The sequence below is a fragment of the Atractosteus spatula genome, chromosome 28 (assembly GCF_055471065.1).
Source record: "Atractosteus spatula isolate fAtrSpa1 chromosome 28, fAtrSpa1.hap1, whole genome shotgun sequence".
In the NCBI taxonomy this organism is placed as follows: domain Eukaryota; kingdom Metazoa; phylum Chordata; class Actinopteri; order Semionotiformes; family Lepisosteidae; genus Atractosteus; species Atractosteus spatula.
The window spans coordinates 9,522,270-9,544,639 of NC_142733.1; the positions used below are offsets into that span (position 1 = coordinate 9,522,270).

General features: G+C 42.4%; 1 protein-coding gene across 2 annotated transcripts in view; it reads right to left on the bottom strand.

Moving 5' to 3' along the window:
- Window positions 1-669: 669 nt before the first annotated feature.
- Window positions 670-22,370, bottom strand: part of LOC148814006 (casein kinase I) — a 36,773-nt gene continuing 15,072 nt past the window's right edge. The window contains exons 3-12 of one of the 2 annotated variants that reach the window (XM_088907378.1): window positions 15,676-15,745; window positions 12,133-12,281; window positions 11,730-11,964; window positions 10,664-10,749; window positions 9,293-9,377; window positions 7,938-8,086; window positions 7,248-7,331; window positions 4,780-4,884; window positions 2,376-2,482; window positions 670-1,509 (exon numbers count right to left, since the gene is read on the bottom strand). In XM_088907378.1, the coding sequence (XP_088763504.1) occupies window positions 1,455-1,509; window positions 2,376-2,482; window positions 4,780-4,884; window positions 7,248-7,331; window positions 7,938-8,086; window positions 9,293-9,377; window positions 10,664-10,749; window positions 11,730-11,964; window positions 12,133-12,281; window positions 15,676-15,745 (1,125 nt within the window). In that variant the 3' untranslated portion in view covers window positions 670-1,454. The remainder of the gene's footprint in view (window positions 1,510-2,375; window positions 2,483-4,779; window positions 4,885-7,247; window positions 7,332-7,937; window positions 8,087-9,292; window positions 9,378-10,663; window positions 10,750-11,729; window positions 11,965-12,132; window positions 12,282-15,675; window positions 15,746-22,370) is intronic. The other variant, XM_088907379.1, reaches the window with a different exon arrangement.

Here is a 22,370-nt window from a genome sequence, read left to right on the forward strand (position 1 = left end):
AAATTAGTAGCAGTTGAGCTGAGAATTGCTCAACGCTGTGTTGAAGCAAGCATTAAAACTCACTGGTTTGGTCAATCAGCCAATCAACCAATGAATGAACGAATCAATCAAACGAGTAGGTTCAATGGGACAAAAATGGCTGTTGGCTAGTCAACGCAATGAGATGACAGTGAAGGAAGCTGACATGGTGCATTGGTGGGCCTTATGGTGGTTTAGATTTTTAATGTGACTCATCAAAATAGTGAGAGAAATAGCAAATTAAAAATGCAACGTGCCATGCACTGTACATTCACAATGTGCTTTAGGAACTACATTCTTTGTATACTATAAAAAGCTTCTTATTATTTCACAATCGGCCAAACAGACCCTTGTGAACAGGAGGCAGCTTTGGGTGTGTCCAGGACACTTTGTATGTTACAGGCTAACACCCGAGGCCTGGGAGGTTTCGTGCCCTGTGACAGGGGCAGTAACAATCACAAGGATCACAGGAGGGGAAAAACAATTCACAGATCAAATCAGATTTCAGAAAAAATTTGATTGTGCTGCGCTTCAGCTTTTTACATTTTACTTTAAAAAAAAGGCACAAGCTATGAATCCTGGTAAATGTCTGATGTGTGAAAGAAAACCATAGAATTGCCAACAATCGCCCCGGTACAGAGATCAGCCTTGTTTAGGAATCTTCCTAGATCAGTCTTTATTTTTTTGTTAATTTCAAGCCCAGAATTCCGTACTGTTATTTTTTTTTCCAAAAGTGCAATTTAAAGAAGAGAGATTCATACTTTCCCTCGTTCTTCCACAGTACCTGAGGCCAGTGACTGTGCTACAAAGTCCACATTGACAGAAAAAAAATACCCCCAAAGAAATTAAAAAACTGAATTCCAGAACACTACACAATGAAAGTAAAAGAGTCCATTTCAACTCGGGGAGCTGAAGCCAAACACAACTGAATTTAAATTAGAAAAAAATAATAAAGGAAAAAACAGAATTTACATAACATATTCCGATTCTGATGCAGATGAAATTCTTCCATTCCTCGCAGTGATTTGTATCGAGCTATCGTTAGCACAGTTCATTTTCTTGCTTTGATCCCACGTTAAGAACTAGCTCTATGGAACAAATGTTCATTTTGTCTGATCACTTTCTGCTCCCCATCAACGGGTGTGTACAGTTAATGCGTCGTGTGGATTCTAAGATACAGCAATGTAGAAACACAGCATCTTTTCACGTAGGTATTGTGTTTTGTTTCAGTTACTGTTACGTTTTCTTTTTTGTTTTTTTTCCATAGATTTGTTTTTTTTTAAAAAGGAACAGCAAAGTCTGTTCTCCCGCTGGGCGGCCAGGAGGGTTGTGTTCCTGTGTGCACGGTGGAGGTGCACAAGACGGATTCGCGAGGGCATCCTTTTTAAAAGTCGACAGCAACCAGAATGTATCAGTTCTCTCCTGACATCGGCCTTTCACTTGTGTCGCTGAAGAGCTTTCCTCTTTCTCCTCTTGAAGAAGCAACAGCACCTGGGTAGGAGATCAAAATAAAACGTTATAAACATCTGGAATCTGGAATTTCTTTAGCACTTAAATGTTCTTTAAATATTTTTTGGAATCAACAATGAGCAGGTTTATTTCTTCACTTGCCCTAGATGTGAATCGCCAGCTGTTAGTCACCTCATCTCAGTGCTATTACCAGCAATTGTATGGGTACAGAACAGAGGAGGATCATAAGCACTAGGTTACTATCAGGTCATCTGCTTTTTTTCACACTGGGGTCTCACTGCATCCACAGTTAAAGTGTCTTATGTAGGACTGATGCAGCTCTCGGTAAAAATACTGTAAGATCAAACGGGTCCAGCAAACCGAAGAGCTTGGTGATGTGTGGCAGGGTTAAGAATACTTGTAAGAAAACAACCAGGACTGGCAAGACGCAACCAGGGAATCCATCTCACAGAAGACAAATAAAATCAGTGATCTCTGCTTTACCGAATCAAACCGGCTTTTCAGAAAGAACTCTTGCTAGATGAGCCCACAGTCTCATCTCGGATGAGATCTAAAATTTTGGACTGCTTTGCCACAAGACGACTCGGTTTGTAAACTCAGTATCCAGTAAAAAAAACAACACAGCTTAGGGCGGGCACGCCCTATATCCTGCAGATCACAAGTTCTGATCCGAATGGCAGAATGGCCTGGCAGAGCACACATTAGAGCACGTGTTCACACAGCGCACCAATTTCAAGAGCAGGCACCCTGTGACGGGCTTGTAGCAGTGTGAACGCTGACTACAAGAAACATGAGAAAAGGTATGCACGTGAAGAAGTACAAATATAAATACCTAAATGTTAAAAAAACAGGAAAATAAATTCGGAAGTGATGGATAAAGAACATACTTGGTGTCGTCGGCCACCTCCACCTCGGCCGGGGCAGTGATGGGGGCGTTGGAGTGCCCTGCCGTGGGGTCGTCGGCGTTCAGCTCCCCGTTCGTCGAGCTCATTACCTGGGCAAGGGGAGAAGACAGGTTACCGCAGTGAAGGAGCAGGAACTCCAGTGGCAAACACGGATCCCCCCGTCCCACCACACCTGTTCTTTAAAAGCACACCATCCAGCAGGTTTCACGGGTCAGCCTTGAACCAGACTTAAACGACTTGAAGCAGGACGGCTAAGAGAGCAATTACAGACAATCCGACACAGAAACCACAACGCACTTGAGATCACAAAGAACTGAGCTGGGTAACTGGAACTCACTACATACCGAACTGGCTGAGCGCCTGCGTGGGTCCCAGGTGCGTGTACAACAGTGAACAGGCACTGCTCTACACCCTGGCTGTGGGAGTTTGGACTAGCCACACCGGAAGATGAAACCCTGGCTTCTTAGATGACACAACCTCACAAGATTCTCAGAGCAACTAGCTACTAACCTCCATGGGCCTAATGGCCTCTCATTTGCAACTTGTCTCATATTCTTATGTCTCCAGAAACAGAAGATTTTAGAAAGACCTGTGCAATGTCCCTGCATTTTTCTCCACATCCCTCTGTCACCTTGGAAACCTAACCTCCTCCCCGTGCCCCCCTCAAAATAACAGCTGCACCCCAAGGTATCCTCCTGCAAAACCTCAGGTGGGGAAATGGTGGCCCCCACATTACTGACAAGTTTTCGCATTCCATAATCCTTAAAGGCGATTCCTGTTATCACAGTTCAAATAATAATCTTTAATATTAAGACATCTTGTTTCATGTAAAGGAAATTACTGCGTTCTGACCGTACTTTGCAGAACAACACACTGCATGGTATCAGTTCGAGAACCTGTTTCAGGATCAGAAGGTGTATTCCCTAAAGAAAACAGCAGATGGCGGTGTTGCATTCAAGCCTGTAAAAACACTGGCAAAACTTGTTCTGTTCAGTTCTAAAGCTGATTTGTCAGACAAGGAATGATGTATTTCTAAAAAAGAGCTGGTGACCATGGGGAAATCAAGCACAACGAGCTTTGTTCATTTTAATTTGTACAGCATTTGCAGAACTGAAAATGTATTCAGTCTTCTTTAAGAAAACAAGAATAACAGTTGTATCAAACTAAAATTCCACAAAGAATACTTAGTCTCAACAGTCATTTCATTTCAAAACATGCCTCAAGCCCAGGACAATATTAACACATCAATGACACCTTCACAGAGTTAAGAGGCAGAAAGCTAAAGCATCTAGCTTCTTAACTCAATTAAAAGTGTCATGGTCACATCAGCCACCCCTGGACTGGGTTAACTTGACTGGCTGCCAACAAATCCATTCATCCAAAGAGACATTTAGGGTAAAAATACATCCTTTTTAGTTCTGAAGAGTGATGGAACCAGATTCAAGTATTTAAAATTCTCAAAGGCCTGGATAAAGTCAACCCAGAGGACCTCCTTAGAATCGACAGCGAGACACAGAGGACAGAAATGGGAAGCACATTTCAAGCCGAGAACATGAGGCACATGTTTACACCAAGGGTTGTGGGAGTCTGGAACAGGCTGTCAAAGCTGTTGCCCTGGCTTCTTTCTAGTAAAAGCTGGATCCAAACATCCAAACAAGCCAGACTGACCAAGTGGCCTCCTCTGGTTTGTAACCTCCCTCATGTTCCTGATGATGCCAGCCCAGATAACACAGCCAGACATGAAGCACAGCTTGACGCAGACAGTGGCAGCTTGGGGTGCTCAGTAACTGGGAATTCTCACACACAGACTTACATTCACACGCCCAGGCCATTCCAGGCTTTATCACACCACAGAAAAACAAAGATCCAAGTGCAGCTCTGTGACAAACATGGCACGTTTGGGAATTCTAGTGTGTGAAATTGGCTCCTTAACCGAAATGGTCAGCAGCCTTATTAAATAACTCCTAGAGACTTTATTCTGCTACTTCTAACATCCTTGAGGTTAATTAAACTTGGTCCCACAGAGGGCACTGTTGAGTCATCCATCCTAATGAATACATCCTTATTCACATCTCTGTCTCTCTTTATACAAATACGGGCTCATTAGTCTTTAAAAATGTCATGATAACCACCAGTCTTGATATATATTAACCACTTAATACATATTAAGCTACATTCCTTAACCTTTAAAGAAATCGCTTTAAAGAAATACTAGTAACATGTTTGGCTCTGCTAAAGAGGGTCTTGAAATCTATGATTACAGATGGCACAGCTCTTGTCTTAGTGGTTCCTGCTGTTCGACAGTCATTCACATGGACTACACACTGTCAGCAGGGCATGCAGCATGCAGAGAGGCTGGCACATGCTGCATGTACACAAGCAGTACCTGGACAGAGCCCCCGAGCCTATCGGCTGTGAGATGAGACCCCAGGAGCTCCCTATTGGTCACTGGAGTGGGCTGGGACTCACAGGTTCCTTTGAGCTCGGGAGACTGGCACAACAGCAGGGCGTGGGGGGTAGTGAGGAGTTGGAGAAGGGGGAAAAGGTGGTTTAATGGGGAATAAAGGAAAAAAATTAAAGACATGCAATAGCAGGCATGTTAATTATTAGAATAATAACAAAGAGAAAATAAAACATGCAAAGAATGAAGGACCAAAAAGTGCCAAAATCCTACGTCACATCTGTTTTGTGGTAGATTCTGTCATTATAGTTGATAGCGATAATACAGTATAGTAGTCCAATTCCATTCTCTCTCTCATTGGTTTCATTTCAATGCAGAATACAACTTCATAGCCAAACACAAAGTGATACAATGTCAGATCCTAGTGCATTAATACCCTGGAGCAGGGATTTGAGTGCTTACAGAACTGATTTGTTACACTATCACCACCTGAACAAGAAGGGTGATGGAAATGCCGATATTTGTTAGCTATGCTTCTCATTTTTGTGTAAGGGCTTTCAAGGAGAACGTAAATTGATTTTTCTCTGCAGAAGTTAAGACCCGAGAGAAAATATTTTAGAATTCTGGAAATAAAAAAGTCCTCCTAACTTTATATTCAAGAATACACATCTCTGAAATTCAAATAAAAAGCTCTTATATTATAAAGTTCCTGCTACACCTTTGACATTTGTTTTTACATTATACAACTCAACAGCTTGTTTAATACAATCATTTGTATCGGCAGAACTATTTTTTCCTGCCAAACAAATGACACGAACAACCAAACACAGCAGGAACCGTGCTGGCTATCACAGAGGCGACAGGATGACAGTGCAGGTGTTCAAAATAATAAAACAGCAGTCAGGTGAAGTGCAGCACAAAACAGGGTCCGTTCCATGCTTGCCAAACTGACATTGACCACATGACTTCTCCTTGTCAAGTCAGGGATGGAGAGTAATATGTTAAATACATGCAAGGTGACTTTTTGGGAAGTTAGCATTTTCAAATTCAGTATAGTGGATTAAACTCTGGTAGTTCACACCGTTTTCTTCTACACCATAACTGTGGTTTCAGTGTGGATTGATCCATCATCATCATCTTCATCACATTACTTTGAATAACCACAATCCAATATAAAGTTCCAGGGGAGTCTATCCCAGCAAGCACCGGGCACAAGGCAGGGTACACCCTGGACAGAATGCCAGTCCACCGCAGGGGACACACCAGACAAGCCCAGACACGCACTCTCACACCTGGGTCAATTGCACAGAAGCCAATTAACCTACCAGTATGGACTGTGGGAGGAAACTGGAGCACCCCTTAGGTAACCCACACGAACATGGGGGAAGCATGCAAACTCCACACAAATAGCATGTCTGGGCCCAAGTACTGCAAGGCAGCAATGCTTACCACTGCACCAGCAAGGTTCGGTCCAACAGTGTGTATTAAAACACACAGCAAGCACAAGGTCTTGGAAAGCACATTCTAGCAACTGCACTGAAATGATGCAGTACAAATAAACCACAAGCGCAAAAGGGGCATGTACATTAGGTCCTCTGTTTGAGAAACTCTGGGATACAATTAGCAGTGCTCTGTAAACCCGGGCAGAGAAATGGAGAGAATAATCCCCCGAGTCATACGTGCTCAATCAATGGACTACACAAGATCAGAGTGAGTAACTGTAATTGCAGTAAGCACATATGAATTAATCACTGGAAGTTAAGTCTACTCCATCAGGGAATGAAGAGGTACATGCAGTGGCAGCAGATATGTAGTGACCGTTAATGGGGTGAGAATGTGCAGGTAGGGTACATTTAGTGAGAGCTCTACAGTTCTGCATCAGTCCTACTGTATCTACACGCATGAAGCGAGGACTACAGATTACAGACAGTAAAACAACGCAAGGAGTACTAATTCTACAGTTGTGGGGAAAAAAACAACCGCACCAGGATCACACAGACTAAGATGCATCTAAAACCAACAACGTGAAATGAAATCAATGTGAAAATCTTCTGTACATTCTAAAGAGGAAACAATTCCAGCCAGTTAATCCGAAACCTTTTTCATACTCAGTTTCTGCTACATGAGCTGATATGGATACTTTTCTGTTCATAAAAAAAAATCGAATTTCCTAGGACAAGCTTTTCCTAGGCTAAACTGTAAAATGGAATTATAAAATAGTGAAATTAAATTTCAAAATTGAGAGCAAAAAAAATAAGTTAAAAAGTTCATCTAGAGACTGACCGTATGGCAGCCTGGATTAATCCTGTAAATGCAGACAGTGAAAGAATAAAGTAACTGTGTTATGAAACACACCTGAACCATCAATAACAAAACCTTCTTCTCTTGTACTGAAATTGGAATTGTCCTGTGAAATCACAACATCTTTTACTAATAGAGCTGACCAGACTCACCTGGTTTTTGGTCTGCTGTTGTGCTTTGTCTCTGTTGCTGGGCGGCAGGGGCGTGTCACTGTGGACAGGACCAATGGGGGTAGGCTGCAGAGCCAAACAAGTGACAGGTTACAGACCTGACAAGGGGTGAGTCCTCAGTACAGCTTGAACCACACTTGTCCACTTAGACAGGGCTTAGAACTGGGTTTCTGGATCTGTATCGCAATCCTACAGCTGTAGGTCATTTTGTTGGGAGAACCGATTCCGACTGGAGCATTAGCAAATGACAGCAACTTGTGACAAGCTCAGCGAGGCAACCCTTAACAGAATAAATCTCAGCTGCAACACTTGAACACTCAGCTGGGGCATTTCTGAAGAATCTTGTCATTGGGGTTTTATCACTCCCTGCTGTTCTGATGGCCTCATTTTACGCTTGAGTGGAGATTTACTCAGCAGAGAGAACCTGTCTCAATGAGAATGATAAAACCTGGACAAATGCAAAACGTCTGTCCACACCGAAGGGACGGACAACACAATGGTTTATGTTCCTAAAGGTGTGCCACTGAGAGATGCATTGGGCATCTCAGTTTCAGCCATACTGAAAGAGAATCAGGCTCTCTCACTACCTGCTGCCCACTGGATAAGAGATTTTATGCATTTCCCTAAAATGTTCACGGAATTAGCATCAAGACAGTCAAATCTGCAACTCACAAGTGTTTTGCCAACCCAGTCATATTCGTAGTCGAAGACATAGCCATTCTTGTCGAAGAGGTCAGTGAAGAGTTTCCTTAAGTAGTCATAATCTGGTTTTTCGAAGAAGTCCAGCCTCCTCACATAGCGCAGATAAGTAGCCATTTCCTCTGTGATCATTAACAGAAGAGAACAAAACAAACACTTCAGTGAAACACAGGAAGAACACAGTATCTTTTAGATTGCTCAGATTCACAGCTGCAGGTGGATGGGTGATGGGTGTAAGGTTTGTTTTTACGTGTACAACATAATCAAATTGTTTTACCTTGTAACAATTAGATTCATTTTTTTGCAAATAAACAAGAAATAATTCCAAAATGCCGTAGCAGAACTGGCCATATGTAACTGGGCTAGAGATGTTACTATAATGATACCATTTACCCCAGTGAACCTGAAGATGGTGACGTGTTTATCCAAAAACCTGACCCAAACCCCAGTCTTCACCTCTGGCCACCTTTATTAATAAGATAACCAGATGCATAGTTTTGGGTCTTATACCAATCATGACAGCATGCCAGAATCCAGAAACTAATGTTATATCAAAGTCATAAACATGAAGATAACTTCAGGCACAAGACGTTTTTTTAACTTTCACATGTTCTCTAATGCAGCAACAGTCACAAGAGGAATCAAGGTCTGCTGGAAGAACAAACATTTCTCCCAATTTCTGTCATGTACGGCAGGCTGCAGCTGGGTGTGAAAACACATCATTTTTAAATAAAAGGAGATTATAGTTTTAGTGAGAATGCAGGCATCCTTGTCACTCTGCTGTTTTGTGAGGGTATTTCTATCTATTCACCAACCCAAGCTGAGTTTTACCAAGATGGGATCATCAAGCAAGTGACAAAATTTAATGGGAGTTATGTGCAGGTATACTCCCTTTCCATATCCAGACTGCGCCCAATCAGTATGGAGCAAAAATCCTGTAATACTGCAGGTGAGAAAGGCTTTATAGTATGTAAGGAATCTAACACTGGAAAGTGTCTGAAAGCAGATTCCAGAAAGTGTTTTTTCTTATTCCCAAAAAAATCTCATGATTTTATTTTAACATTCTAGTGGCTCTAAATTACCACCAATTAATATTTAGTTATAGTAACACATACGTAGTGTCTGCACATCCCTGGGTCTTTAAAGGTAAAGTTGCACATACATGTAGGTATTTAGGTCACAGGTCTCAGGTGAAGCCATTAGAGCAGAGAATACATTTATTTTTCCTGTGTGAAATCCATACAACAGATCCATAGATTCTTCATTAATTTACTGTTTATCAGTCTATAAAAGCTCATGCCCTTACAAAGAGATGAAACAACTCAAACCTGGGAAGCTTTCGCAAAGCACTTCAACAGGAGTCGCCCGTTTGGTGTCGCCAATTTTCTGATATCGTTCCTTCAGTGTGTCAGCCTGTAATGGAAGAAAAAATGCACACTTTCAGAAGTTTTTTCTCTCATGTCTGATGGATCTTCTTGTTTTCTAGAATCATCAGCTTCTAACCCTGCAGATCTTTTGCTTTAAACTTGCTACCAAGCTCTGGGCACATCTGGAGAAGTAGTGCAGGTGCAGACGTTCAAAGCTGAAAAGCACACAGCCACAAATGTAAGATCATCATTTATTTTGCTTATGTATTTTCCCTTTAACTACAAGGAACAAACTTTGTAGAGATATCCTTGGACAATTTTTAATGTAAATAGGATTACTCCATTTGAAACTGCTTGTGTCTGTTCAAGGGAAATGTTTTACATTGTGAGCCTGTGACCTTTATGACTGCCTGGGATCATCAGCTGCTTCTTTTGCAAGAACAAGAGGGATCTTCTTCTGCAAGTTAACATTGGGATACATAATTGCCCAGGTTACCCCTCAATAATGTAGGAAATGCTCAGAAATTAAAACAGCAAATTCGTCTTGGACATTGAAGTCATTCTAAGGGCCCTTCCAGACCCTGTCTCTGTGGCTCTTTTGTGTGCTGAGATCCCTCAGAAAGATATGGGCTTCAGTCATTTTCACCAGTGCCACTACCTGCACTGTCACAGCACCGATAACAGACAGCCGAGGAAAATGAAATGGCTAACCTTAGATTAACATCTCTGCTGACAGAGATACTACTTTGCTGAAGCACACAAAATAAAGGTCAGCAAAGGAAGTACCATTTCACCTTGTTTTTGATATCTGGCAAAGAAGTCAATCTTAAGTATCATTTGAAGACAGTGGTTCACACAAAGATTCAGTTGTACAGTTAAGTAGCATTCTTTAATTTAACTTAGATGCTGCAGTTCTGTTGCACTGCTGTGTTATTTTCTAAATGGACATTCAGACACCTGCTAAAATCTAATCCATAAACTACCTTCCATTCAGCAGAATATGATGGTGGTGATGGCAGCAGTATACCGTTGTCAACAAAAGGCTTTTTCCACATATTGTTTGCAGTCAGACTTTCCATTGTTCCAAAATTCCTGGTTTGGCCAATGACTTCTCTAAGGAAAAACCTCTTTTCGCTCCTAAATTCTCCCCTTAACCTGTAATTTGAGAAGCTTTGGAGATGCCTTTCAGTACAATGTTTCACGTCCTCACTAGTAAATTATGACAATGTGGCAGAACTCTCAAAATAGAGCTTCGAATTTCAGCTGCAATGATTTTTGTTAGCCATTCCACTGGCAGGTTGCACCGAAGCACACAACCACCCCCTCTCTGACCTTCAAACCCTGCCACGGCAGGCTGCCCCTGAGGAAGTACATGAACATGTGCCCCAGTGCTTCCAGGTCATCTCTTCGACTTTGCTCTGCGACAACAAAAAGAAACGTTATTAAGTTAAATGGCGTTTTGTACTGTACTACTGTTATTGTTATATATGCTATACGTTTATGACCTCTTGATGTGCAAGACAAAATCCGTTAGGTGCAATAAAGATTATTTCAAAATAACTGAATGGAATTCAATTATTTTGATAGGGATTAAGGCTGGCTTTTACAAAGTACACTACATGTGACAAGAACAATATGTCACCTCACAGAGTGTTTCCATGACACCTGAAGCCCTGTTAGAAACAGATCTCCGAGAAACCGGACTGGCAACAATCCGTTTGAACCCTGACATTGGATTCAGGACTCAGATATCCTGTCGTTGAGACTTTAGGGTTCTGGGATCTGTTCCATACTATGTACATCACAGAGCAGTAAGAATATTACTCCTTTAGCAATTACTCTCTCTCTCCTTGGGTTACTTGAGACTCGACACCCATAACTCTGGCTTTATGTAAAAACTTCCCAGAGGTCCCATAATCAAATTTTTGAATTACAGAAAGTTGCCATTAGATACACAAATATGTTTAATTATTCCATAATTATTCTAATTATTGGGTATTCATTTTTAAATTAAGCATCTTTTTTTTTAATTATAAACATCAGAAATGGTACCTTTCTATGGTCGCACAAAGGTTAACAAAGGATCGCTGCCAACGTTCGTGAAACTCAGGACACGCACAGACCCGTGGAACCGAACCCTTATGCAAGTCAGGGAATGGAAGCAACAACTAGACAGATCTCAAGACATTTAATCCCACATTTAGGCTATGAACCACAAAAGCCTTCCAAAAGAATGACATGATTTGGTGCTGAACTTCTCTTGAAATTTCAAAACGTCTCAGCTGTCATACTAAAATGATAAAATAGTGCCGACTGGATTTCATTGTAATTGTTTTGGCTTCTATGCGGCGCTGGCGGTGTGGCGTCTTCGGTGGGCACTGTGCTGGCCCTGGCTCACCTTTCCCCAGGTGGGTGTTGATGCTCATGTAGCGCGCGGTGCCCGTCAGGCTCTTGTGCTCCCGGTAGGGGATGTGTTTTTTGGTCTCGGGGTCGATGTATTCTTTGGCCAGCCCAAAGTCAATAATGTGGATTGTGTGCTGCCGCTTGCTGCCTGGCCTCCCCACCAGGAAGTTCTCCGGCTTGACGTCTCTGTATATCAAGCTTTTGGTATGTACGTACTCCATCCGCGTTATCTGAAAAGCAGCCATGAAAACCAGAATAGTGCTTCAGAACTCTGCGCTCCCGGCGGTCTCTCCCTCTCTTATCCTGACCCCGACCCGTTGATTTCGGTGATCTAGACAAGGAAAACGATCAATTCTGCGCTTGAAGATCAGGAGAATGCTGACTTCAAAGCCCCTTACCAACTGTATGGCTATCATGAGGACAGTCTTGAGAGAGAAGGTCCTGTCGCAGAGGTCAAAGAGGTCCTCCAGGCTGGGCCCCAGGAGCTCCAGGACCATGGCATTATACTTCCCACATGGGCCGAAGTAGTACACCTGAGGAATGCCCTCTGAAACACAGAAACACAGAGGCACCCACGCAGGTCACTTCCTGGACCAACAATCAGGCACATAAACATTCAAGAAGACTGCCCCTCCCCTTCTGAAAGAATCAGGCAGCCCCTCCAGGAGTGATCGGACATCTCCAGAGCTACCATTACACTAGGTGGGAAGGAGCCCCTCCTTTCAAAAGGCCTGGTTTTGCAGAGCCGGCGCTAAGACACTAGTAACCTAGTGGAGTGAAACGACTGCGTTTGCGATGTACTGCCTCATCCCGATGGCCTCCAGAGAGCTGGATGCTCTCCCAGATCAGAGTGACGCACTGTGCCCTAATCTCCAGCAAGTTCCATGGCCCCCAGGACCGGGCTCTTGTGCACATCAATCAGTGCTCTCTAACTCATCAGACAGATGCGCGGTGTATATCACTGGGCAGCCAGAGCTTAGGAGCTTAGCAACGTCACCACAGCAGGGGGCTTCAGCCTCCTTTAGCACATCCTCTTCAGGCTTCAGATATAAGCACCATCACTTTTTCCACCACCCTGAAAGAAGGCTGTCTTTCCTGCCCCTTCAGTTTTGTTTCCAAGCTTGATTTTCTTAGGGAATTCTTGTTGTACAGAAAACAGAAACTACATGCAAAAAAAAAACAGCTGCTAAATGCTAGGAAACACCATTCCAGCAGACGTCTCAGCAGCTCAACAATACAGATGAAGAATGTAATAATAATGAAGGTTAACAACCCAAAAGGCACCTCTGCTACCATACTTGACAATAATCTACTTCTAAAGAAACTCTTCAGAACCGGTTTGGGTCTCTTACTCTGGTAACGTACCTAAGAGTAGGGCTTCTAGCCAACAGCAAGTGATATCTCAACTTACCACAAGCTACATTATGAGACATACTGAAAAAATGCTCTTGTAAAACTCAGAGAGCTTTAACTTTGTAGTGTGTAAAAATAAGTACTTAAAAATTCAAGTCTGGATTTTGGCCTATTTTTAATGCCACAAAAACTCTCATCCTGTTTCATAAAGTGGTTAGCTTGTAATATGCACAAGTGGAGCTGATGTGCTTGTGAGTCCATCTCAGCAGTCCTTTCTAATTAGTCATATAATTAGTAATTGTCACTGAGCATCTCATGAGTAAAACAAGCTAATTAGTTGTGTTCCTGCCAATGTAGTTCACTTCCCTGTCTCCGGCTGATTTAAGTAACGTTAGCACTGGAAAGCATTCTCCTGCACATCAGCCACAGGTCCATTACATGCATGAAGAAACATGGAAAATGATGGGAAAACTGCTTAATGTACATTTATATTTTCAATGCAATGAAACATGTTTTTGACAATTCTGAGATACGGTTTATTTTGTGCAACAGCATTTATTAAAGTCTGTTTTTTGTCATTCTTTAATTTACATTAAACATTATTTAGAATGCAGTTCTCTTTCTTTATACAGTTAATTCTTCTTATCATCTTCTTATATACCAAGCTTTTAAAGGAAAAGCTTTTGCAGAAAATGTAAAAAAAAATGAAGGTTTTTTAATAGAGAACACACAAAATTCACATCTAATACAAAAAAATCACCAAAAAGGTGAGGGTGAATTTTACAACACTACAACACTTCACATAAAAACGGAATGTGATGGTTGATCATAAACACTAGGTAATGGCGTAGTTCTGCCTGGTTACTTTTTAATCGCGTGCTCTTTTCTCTCTTAGTCTTGGCATTAAAGTACTACTGTTTGGGAACAGTTCAGAGCAACCAAAATGAAATGCTATAGAGCATGGTTTACTTCAGCACACTGTGAAATGCATAGCCTAATGTCTCCTGTTCTGTCTGCTGAAGTAGGCCAGTCTCAAGTTCTTACTGATGGTCTACCGTTGAACTGAAGGTCAAAGCGAATTTACTAGACCAGATTAAATCAGCCAGTAAGCTGAATCATTTGGACATGACCTTTCACTGTTGCAGGTCTACCCAGCCAGCCTTTGTTTCAAGACACTTTGCTTGCGAAACAAAAACGAAATTGCCCAAGTTTTGTCCGAACAAGTGAATCTGACGGCCATCACTGCTTCTGCTTTCAAGCCCTCGCTGTGATCAACAACAAAGATATAAAGAGCGATAACATTACTTGTTCAACCGAGCAAGACGGGAATGAAAATCCACACCAGCAAAAATCAGACTGCTACAGAAACAAGCGCAGCCCATGCAAAGATAAGCAACACCTCACGCTGTGTGGGAAGGTGTTCCCAGCTTTCTCTGGCAGCCGTGCTGCTACACAGCGCAGTTTGAGCAGATAGAGATCAGCAGCAGGGCTGAGTTGAGAAGGCCAACTATAAATAGCGTTTTAAGACACTACAGCCCTTGTACTCAGGTTTGTTACTCATGCATATTCTCAAGAACTGGCAGATATCAGCTCTGTACTAGTCTGGGAAAAGACACAAAAGCACTGTGTTGTTTCTTTAGTTCAAAAACTCATCACCCAGAGCCAAAGTGCTCCATTAAAAAGTATAATTCTCCAAGTGCTGAAGAAGACAGATTGCACTGCAATCCATCATAATCTGTTTTTCTCTGATGAATTATTTTTCAGTGTTAAATTGGTTATTCTATCTATATACATCTCTCTTTCTCATGCACAGGTCTCTCAATCTCTCTATGCAATTGAATGTTTTTTATTTTTTTACGCATGTGGTTCACAAGTTGTTTTTAGAAATTTTGGAGATAGTAGAGCTGGAGGAGGAGCTCCGACGTCGCGGCTCGGCAGCTTGTGCTGGTCTAGTCTGGTAAGCAATCTAGTGGCTGTGAGACGTCCGGGGGAACCACAGCTCTTCTCCCTCCCTTAACCTGCCATCAAACACTGAAACCACACGTCAGGCAGGCAGCGCCTCTGTACTTCGAGGCCCGAAAAATAGCTTCTGACAAATGGAACCAATGACACAAAGAATCTGAGAATCCGTGCGGACTTTAAAAAACAAAAGGGAAACACATCCTCATTATTTCCTCATTGAAATAATGCTCACTGAAATGCCCACAAGCTCAAAAACAGAATTTGCACTGTAAATGGATGTTATTGTTTTGTCAACACCAGAGCTCAATCACTGGTAGTGTAGGACGAGCACTGTGAAATTCCAACTTAAAAACTCTTTTATTCCAATAAACTCAAAATGGAAATAAAATGCAGTCATAAGGATGAGAGACTTGCACTGGGGTTTGCCAGACTACTGATTTCCTCTGACATTTCAGTTCTCCTCACAAGAGCCAGATCAGAATGAAAGAGGCCTACAGCCTCCAGATGAAAGCATCTGGACAGGGAGGAGCTAAGACTTTGGAAAAGCAGGTAGAATATCAGGTGCTGAGCCAAGATCATGGAGAGCACTTCCTGTTCTTGCAGGAACAGGCATGTTTTGCCTTTACCTGAATTTCCCAGCTGTTTGTAAAACCTGTATTCCAAATGGAGCTGTGGTGCCCTGGACTTTATGGGTTCCTGAAAGAAAAAAAAACACAAGATCAGCACAGGCATCTTTTAATTGAGAAGACTGAGACAGTAAATTAACAGGTATAGAGTAGGCTTGACTGAATCTGGAAGATTAAAGCCAGTAGGAAATGGGTTTCCTCGTACAAAAACATCACATATGCACATCATCCTTTAAGATCAGGGCTGAGAGCTGAGAAGTACAAAGACTGTATCACATAAATACATCCGTCACAACCTCACTAAGCAACAGAAAAGAAAGCTGAACAGCAGGACAAACACAATAAACTGAGGATTATCAGCCCTACAGACCTGCCCTGGCATGTGTTTATCTATCCGTTATCTAACCGCTTCTCCCAGGTCAGGGCTGCAGGGGAGCTGGAGCCTGCTCCAAGTGCAAGGTGGGACACACCCTGGACAGGAAGCCAGTCCATCACAGACACACTCATACCAGAGCCAACTGTCCAAAAGACTAACCTACCAGCACATTTTTGAACTGTCGGAGCACCCAAAGGAAACCAAATCAAACACAGAGAACATGCAAACTCCACACAGACAGCACCCCCAGGGCACCACGGCAGCAATGCTGACCGCTGCCTTGTCATCAAATTAAAGATGTTTTTATAGAGGCTACCTTTCTCCCCAGAAAGACAGGTTACCACAACAAACAAAACAGAATCATTAAAGAAATATTCAGAAAACAGACACAAGTAAGGAAACAGCTGGAAACAGATGAAGTGAATTACAGGACATCCTCAAACACATAATGGGAAAATGTATTCACATCTGCCCTTTAAAACTCCGCTAATGGCAAGGCGGGTATTTCCCAATACTACAGTCATTATTACACATGATATACAGCAACAGAAAAACTGCTTGGCACTACAGTACAGATACCTTGCTTAAACAGCAGGCAGAAACATTTCCCCAATACTACTTCGGTGAAATGGTAAAAACTTAATAGTTGGGTTCCACCTTTCAAAACAAACCCCTCGCTCCAGGAACATCACAGAACACTTCAGCATGTTAAGACATACTGAGCATTTTAGGATGTTGCTAACTGCATCTGACGAAATTTAAAACAAGAATCAAGAAACAAGTTAATAAAGGTTTCGTGGTGGAAGTTTATTTCAGCTGTTTAAAACAGCTGGATCACACACCTACACTGCGGCCGGCCTGACCCAGAGCTTTCAGACAGTACTGGCTTCCTTCACAACCGCCTGCTGCAGCTAGGCTGCTGTGGCCAGTGCAGCGATTTCAAGACCGCAGTGGCTTCAAACAGGGGTCACCCCTTTATCATGAACACTGAGCTTTTACATAACTTCCACCCCCAGCACGCCTCCTCTAGACCACAGGCCACTCCCGGAAAGGACGATGGAAACAGAAACAGCCCTGGCACATCACTGTGTGAAGACTCCTGCACCACGTAAACCTGTCTACTTCTAGAGTGCAATTAATAGCTTGACGAAGAAGTCGGTATGTTAGATTAAATAATGGTTTATAAAATTGGCAGGGGGAAGCAAACCCCAGGTAGGATTCAGCTGCTGCACGCTTGAGCACAGATCCTCCCTCCAATTGCTGCAAGTGAGATACAAGCGTCAGTCATCTTAATAAAAACCTACAAACACGCCAAACCAATTCTGCAAATCAATTTTCTTCCTCCATGTGGCCTCCATTATGATCACCCACTGCGTTTCAGAATGGACTACAGCAGCGTGGTAACAGCTTTCTGAGAATGAGCTTCCTGAGCCGTGCTTTCGAAATGAGTGCAGATCATTTTCAACACTACTGAAGGGCCAAATCCATCCATTGTCTAACTGGTCCATCTGATTCAGGGTTGCAGGAGAGCTGGAGCCTATCCCAGCAAGCCACAGGTGGGACAGGATACCTGTATGTCTTTGGACTGTTGGAGAAAACTGGAGAACCTGGGGAAAACCCACGCAAACTCCACACAGACAACACCCCAGGATGTGCCATGAGCCCCACATAGTGATCTACCAAATAAGATTGTTAGCATGGAAAGAGAGCACTCAGACTTCACTGAGACTGGGCTGGTACAACAACAGGTGAAATGCGTAATAGAGCACAAGCTATCTGAGATTTAGCTCTACCCCTGGTTTTCAATATAGGCACACTATTTCTGAGACTTTTATTCAGTGATTCATTAATATACACTGCTTGTCAATTATATTTTCTCAGTTTTTCAGTATTGACATCATGGTGCTAAACTGAGTGAATTTATTAGAAAGTTTTCATTACCACATGCTAAGAATAAGTGCTCAACATGCAAAGTATAATTTAACTATAGTTTATCACAGTTAAGGTGGTGAATAACCTTGTTTCAGGTTACAGGAACAAAATACAATACACAGGAGCCTCCGAAAATATTCATACTCCTGATACAAGGCAACAAAGTTAATTTTAGCAAACAATAAGCAAGCATACAAATAGTATTTACTGCACATTCAGTAACAGGACTGACGATTACCAGTTGGAAGAACAAATCCATCCAAAATAACTGCATACTTTCAAAATACAATATATTAAATTATTCACTCCCCAACAATCTGTTGAAAAGGAGCTCTTCACTGCCCAACAATACATATTAGATATGTTGTAAAGAAGGTGCTTCCTGCATCCTTTTAATAATTTCAGGCACTTTATGAACTTCCCTTCCCCCTAGTTCATACGACAAATATTCTCTTAAACTGCAGTCTGAGGATTGGGAATGACCTATTAAATACATTGATTTTGTGCTCCTTCAATGTAGCAGTATATTCAGAGGTGTCACCTTGTCATTATCTTGCTGTCACCAAGTTTTAACTACTTCACAGAGAAGACTTGGCTTAGGGATGAAATATCCTGATTTACTGTAGTACAGCCGTCAGTCTCTCAGTTCACACAAGGACACCGGGACGAGAAAGCACACAAATCTGGAATAAACAGATCCATGTGTATAGTAAGGGTGAAGTCTCCTCCCAGTATGCCTGATCTTGTTGATGATGGACCCCAGTGAATTGTGACACCAGTCAATAGTGGAACACCTTCTTGATCTTTTACCTTCTGGAGTTTTTAGAACGGTTACTGCAGTTGATGAGAACAATTTTCTTTAACTTTACGTCTCTGGAAAATACTCCGACTTCCCCTGTAAAAACAGTGTTAAGTGTTTGGCTTCCTTTTGCAGCCTCTTTGAACATCCAGTAACGATCAGTTTCTCCCAAAAAGCTTCTGTAAACCCTCTGAGGCTTTATCAAAGTACCAGTCGTATTACTACTGTCTAAACATCAGAAGATCAATTTGTTCAACATGTACAGAGTGTGAACATTCATTTTTCCAGTTATGCTATTGCTATTCTCAGTATATTGTTGAAACTGATAGCCAGGCTGCTATCAAACTGGATGAAATCTTCAAATCAAATAACTATTAGCAGCCAAATCCAAAGGTATCCAGGCTTCCTCTCTTATGTTCTTATCATCCACTTTTCACACATTTTCATCACATTTCAATTAATAAAAGTTGGAAACTCTTGAGACAAACCTTTCTTTCCTATTGTCAACATCTAGTTACATTCCAGCCAGGGTACAAATACATTTGGAGGCAACTGTATTCATAATAAAATGCATTAAAATGCAAAGCAATATATATAAAGGAACCGCTGACAAATTCAGGATCAAGTTAGAAATTTGAAAACAATTCTTGCCCGTCTGCTGCCTCCTCGACCCAGGCTGAGTGCCGATCTCGAATATCGGTCACACTGTCTTGGGCAGCTGGCTCACTGTACTTGAGAGTAAAAACCACTTTCATCTCCATTCCAGTTCAGCTGGCCCACCTACTTATACGCCATCAGCAAAAGCAACGCACAAAGCAAACCCCAGCTCAGCCGAAGGATGCAGATACAAAACCTGGAAATTCAAGATCAACAAGACTTAATAAACGATAAGGACCTCAGCAAATGACACAGAAAATTCAACTGCATATCTTAGTTTCATTACTATACATTTAAAATATTAATCCACACAATTTACAGCTTGTTTTGTGTGAGGCTTGTACTATACAATAATTTGGTTAAAATAAGAGTTCGTATTGGGCCTCCTTTTACAGCCCTGCTGACAACTCCGTGCTGTTCTAGAGTAATGACAGTAATGAGATTTTAGGAATACTTCAGTACGCCTGCACTAGCCTCAAAGACAATGTTCAAAACACACAGAAAACATGCTAACTTTAATGCAGACTGTCATTTAACAGCTTGCTGCTGGTGTCTGTTTCTCAAACAGAAAAAAAAACTAAACATCAGCAAAGAAGCATTTGATGTCTTCTGGTTATTTACGCATTTTTAAACTTTTGTGCACATTTTAGGACAATCCTGCTTGTGTCAAACATTTTAACCGTGATGACTTGGTAGTAACATGGGGAAAAAAAGTTCTAAAAGGGGGTGGTGGCGAGGAAACCACAGTTGACATGGATCAGAACTGCAGCTCCCCGGAGCCTGACAGGCCACACTGGGGCCCGATCTCCCCAGTTCACAAATTAAAGTCTCACTGCAGCCGAATCCAGCCCCCCCAGTCCTCTTCTGCCAGTAGCAAGCTCTCTACTTAAGAAACACAAGCATGCGCCTCCCAATCCAGACGAGTAATGACTTGTCTGGGTTTTAGCAAAGAGGGATCTTATCTGCAAACCAAGGGCACTTTTTAATCAAGAGCCAACGACATGAGGGTCAACCCAACCTTGATTGATTCATCTTAGTCACACTGAAGAGAGGCAGGTCTGTGCCAGGCTGCAGAGCCAGAGAAGCGTGGGCAGACGAGAGGGGGGGGGAGCTTTATTCCTGTTAGGCAGTGCCTGACCCAGGAGAAATACCTCAGAAGACAATTCATTATAGCAAGGAAATCAATAGAACAGAGGGCAAAGCAGAGAAATCCTTCAAAATGTTAGTTTCTTCAACACTTTAAAGAGGTGAAGAACACAACTGGAAAACACATGTTCACAGTTTGCTAAAGAGTGATGAGGCAACATTGGCTCACAGCTGATCAGGAAAAAACAAGCCCAGACAAAAACAAATGAATAAAAGCTTTTATAAACTGCTCACGTCTTTATTAGGCTGTATGGCATCCCTCTGGCAATCATCTGCTCAGAGATCCCATGAAAAACCATACCGCCGAGTCCAGACTAGACTGCTGTCATACAGGGTGAGCCTACTAACTGAGAACCTTCAATTTGCAACGTCATGAGCATCCTATGTTTTTCCACATGAAGCAATAACAAGGAGTGGCTTTGCTCTTTTCTCAGCAGCGACACTGGCACCACCATGGTCTCAGGTGCATGCTGTTCTGCTCAAGACCAGGGGCAGGATTATCAGACATGCCGCTTTGCATGACGCTACAAAACAGAGACGCAGTGATCCTATCTAGGCGAGTCCTAGTCTGCCTCTGGTGTCTCTGTGGTCCCGGAGGTTATCTGAGGCTCCTAGCGTTGTCATCAATGGCAAACACGCAAACAAGATGGCTGCACTTGACCATATTTCTTCCAAGAGAGCAATTGCTGCAGAACAGCAAAAAAAAACAAACTAATTTGACTTCTGGCACAAGTGTGCAAATAAGGCCTGTAATCCTTCTCTCCAGGGCCTTTAGATGCTTATACTGTGAAAGGCCCTTCAATAACACAACAACACAACATGAAAGTAGACACACGAATGAGTTCAATCTGTTTCTTACAAACTTAGTTCTCTTTCAGAGAAAGAAAAAAAACACCAAAGGTATCCCACACCAAAACAACCCCATATTTGCTGTTGCAAAGATACAGCAACTTGATGCGAAAACAATCACCTGTAAAACAGTTCTGCAGTGTAGCTCAGACTTGCAGTTATTTAGAGCATGATTGTTTTATTTACAGTGCCTTCAATTGCTGCCTACAGAAAACTGCTCTAGCAAGAAATAAAGCAGTGATTATCCAGCATGCCAGCCACGCTGCGGTAAAATAAGGTCAGGAGCAGTTATAAATGGACACAGGGATAAAAATATCTAGAGTGATGGGACATTTAAAAGACAAATGGCAATGCAATCATACAGCACTGACGGTCACACAGGGAATAGTGTTCACCCATGCCTTAAAAACCAGTCCCTAAAGTTTTACAAATCCATCTCTTCAAGCTTAACATAAAGGGAACCCTGTCTATAAAGGGAGCTACTTTACCTCCAGTGATAAAAAATTCCTTTGAGGTGCAGAACTCCCACACTGCAACTAAATACACCAAACAAAAAGTGGAGAGACACCGGGTTATGGTCCGGTCGAACCAGGACGCTGAGTGAAGTAGCATGGGGAGTCCACTCATGCCTGGTCACAATGGTCACAGCAGCCCGGTGCCCCCAGAGACTGGACTACACCCAGAGGGGACGCCTGTCCACTGCAGGTACAGTCACACAGACACTAATTTACAGAGCCAGCATGTCTCTGGAAAGGGGGTGGAAACCAGAGCACCTGGAGAAACCCAGACTAAGCCTGGGAGGAAGTGAACATGAAAACTCAACACCGAAGGCGTCCCAAGAGCTGTGAGACGCCACCATGACCCTGTACTGGAGAGAGCAGTGAAAAAATCAACATGTGAAAAACAACTATGTATTAATCTACAAGAGGGACAAGG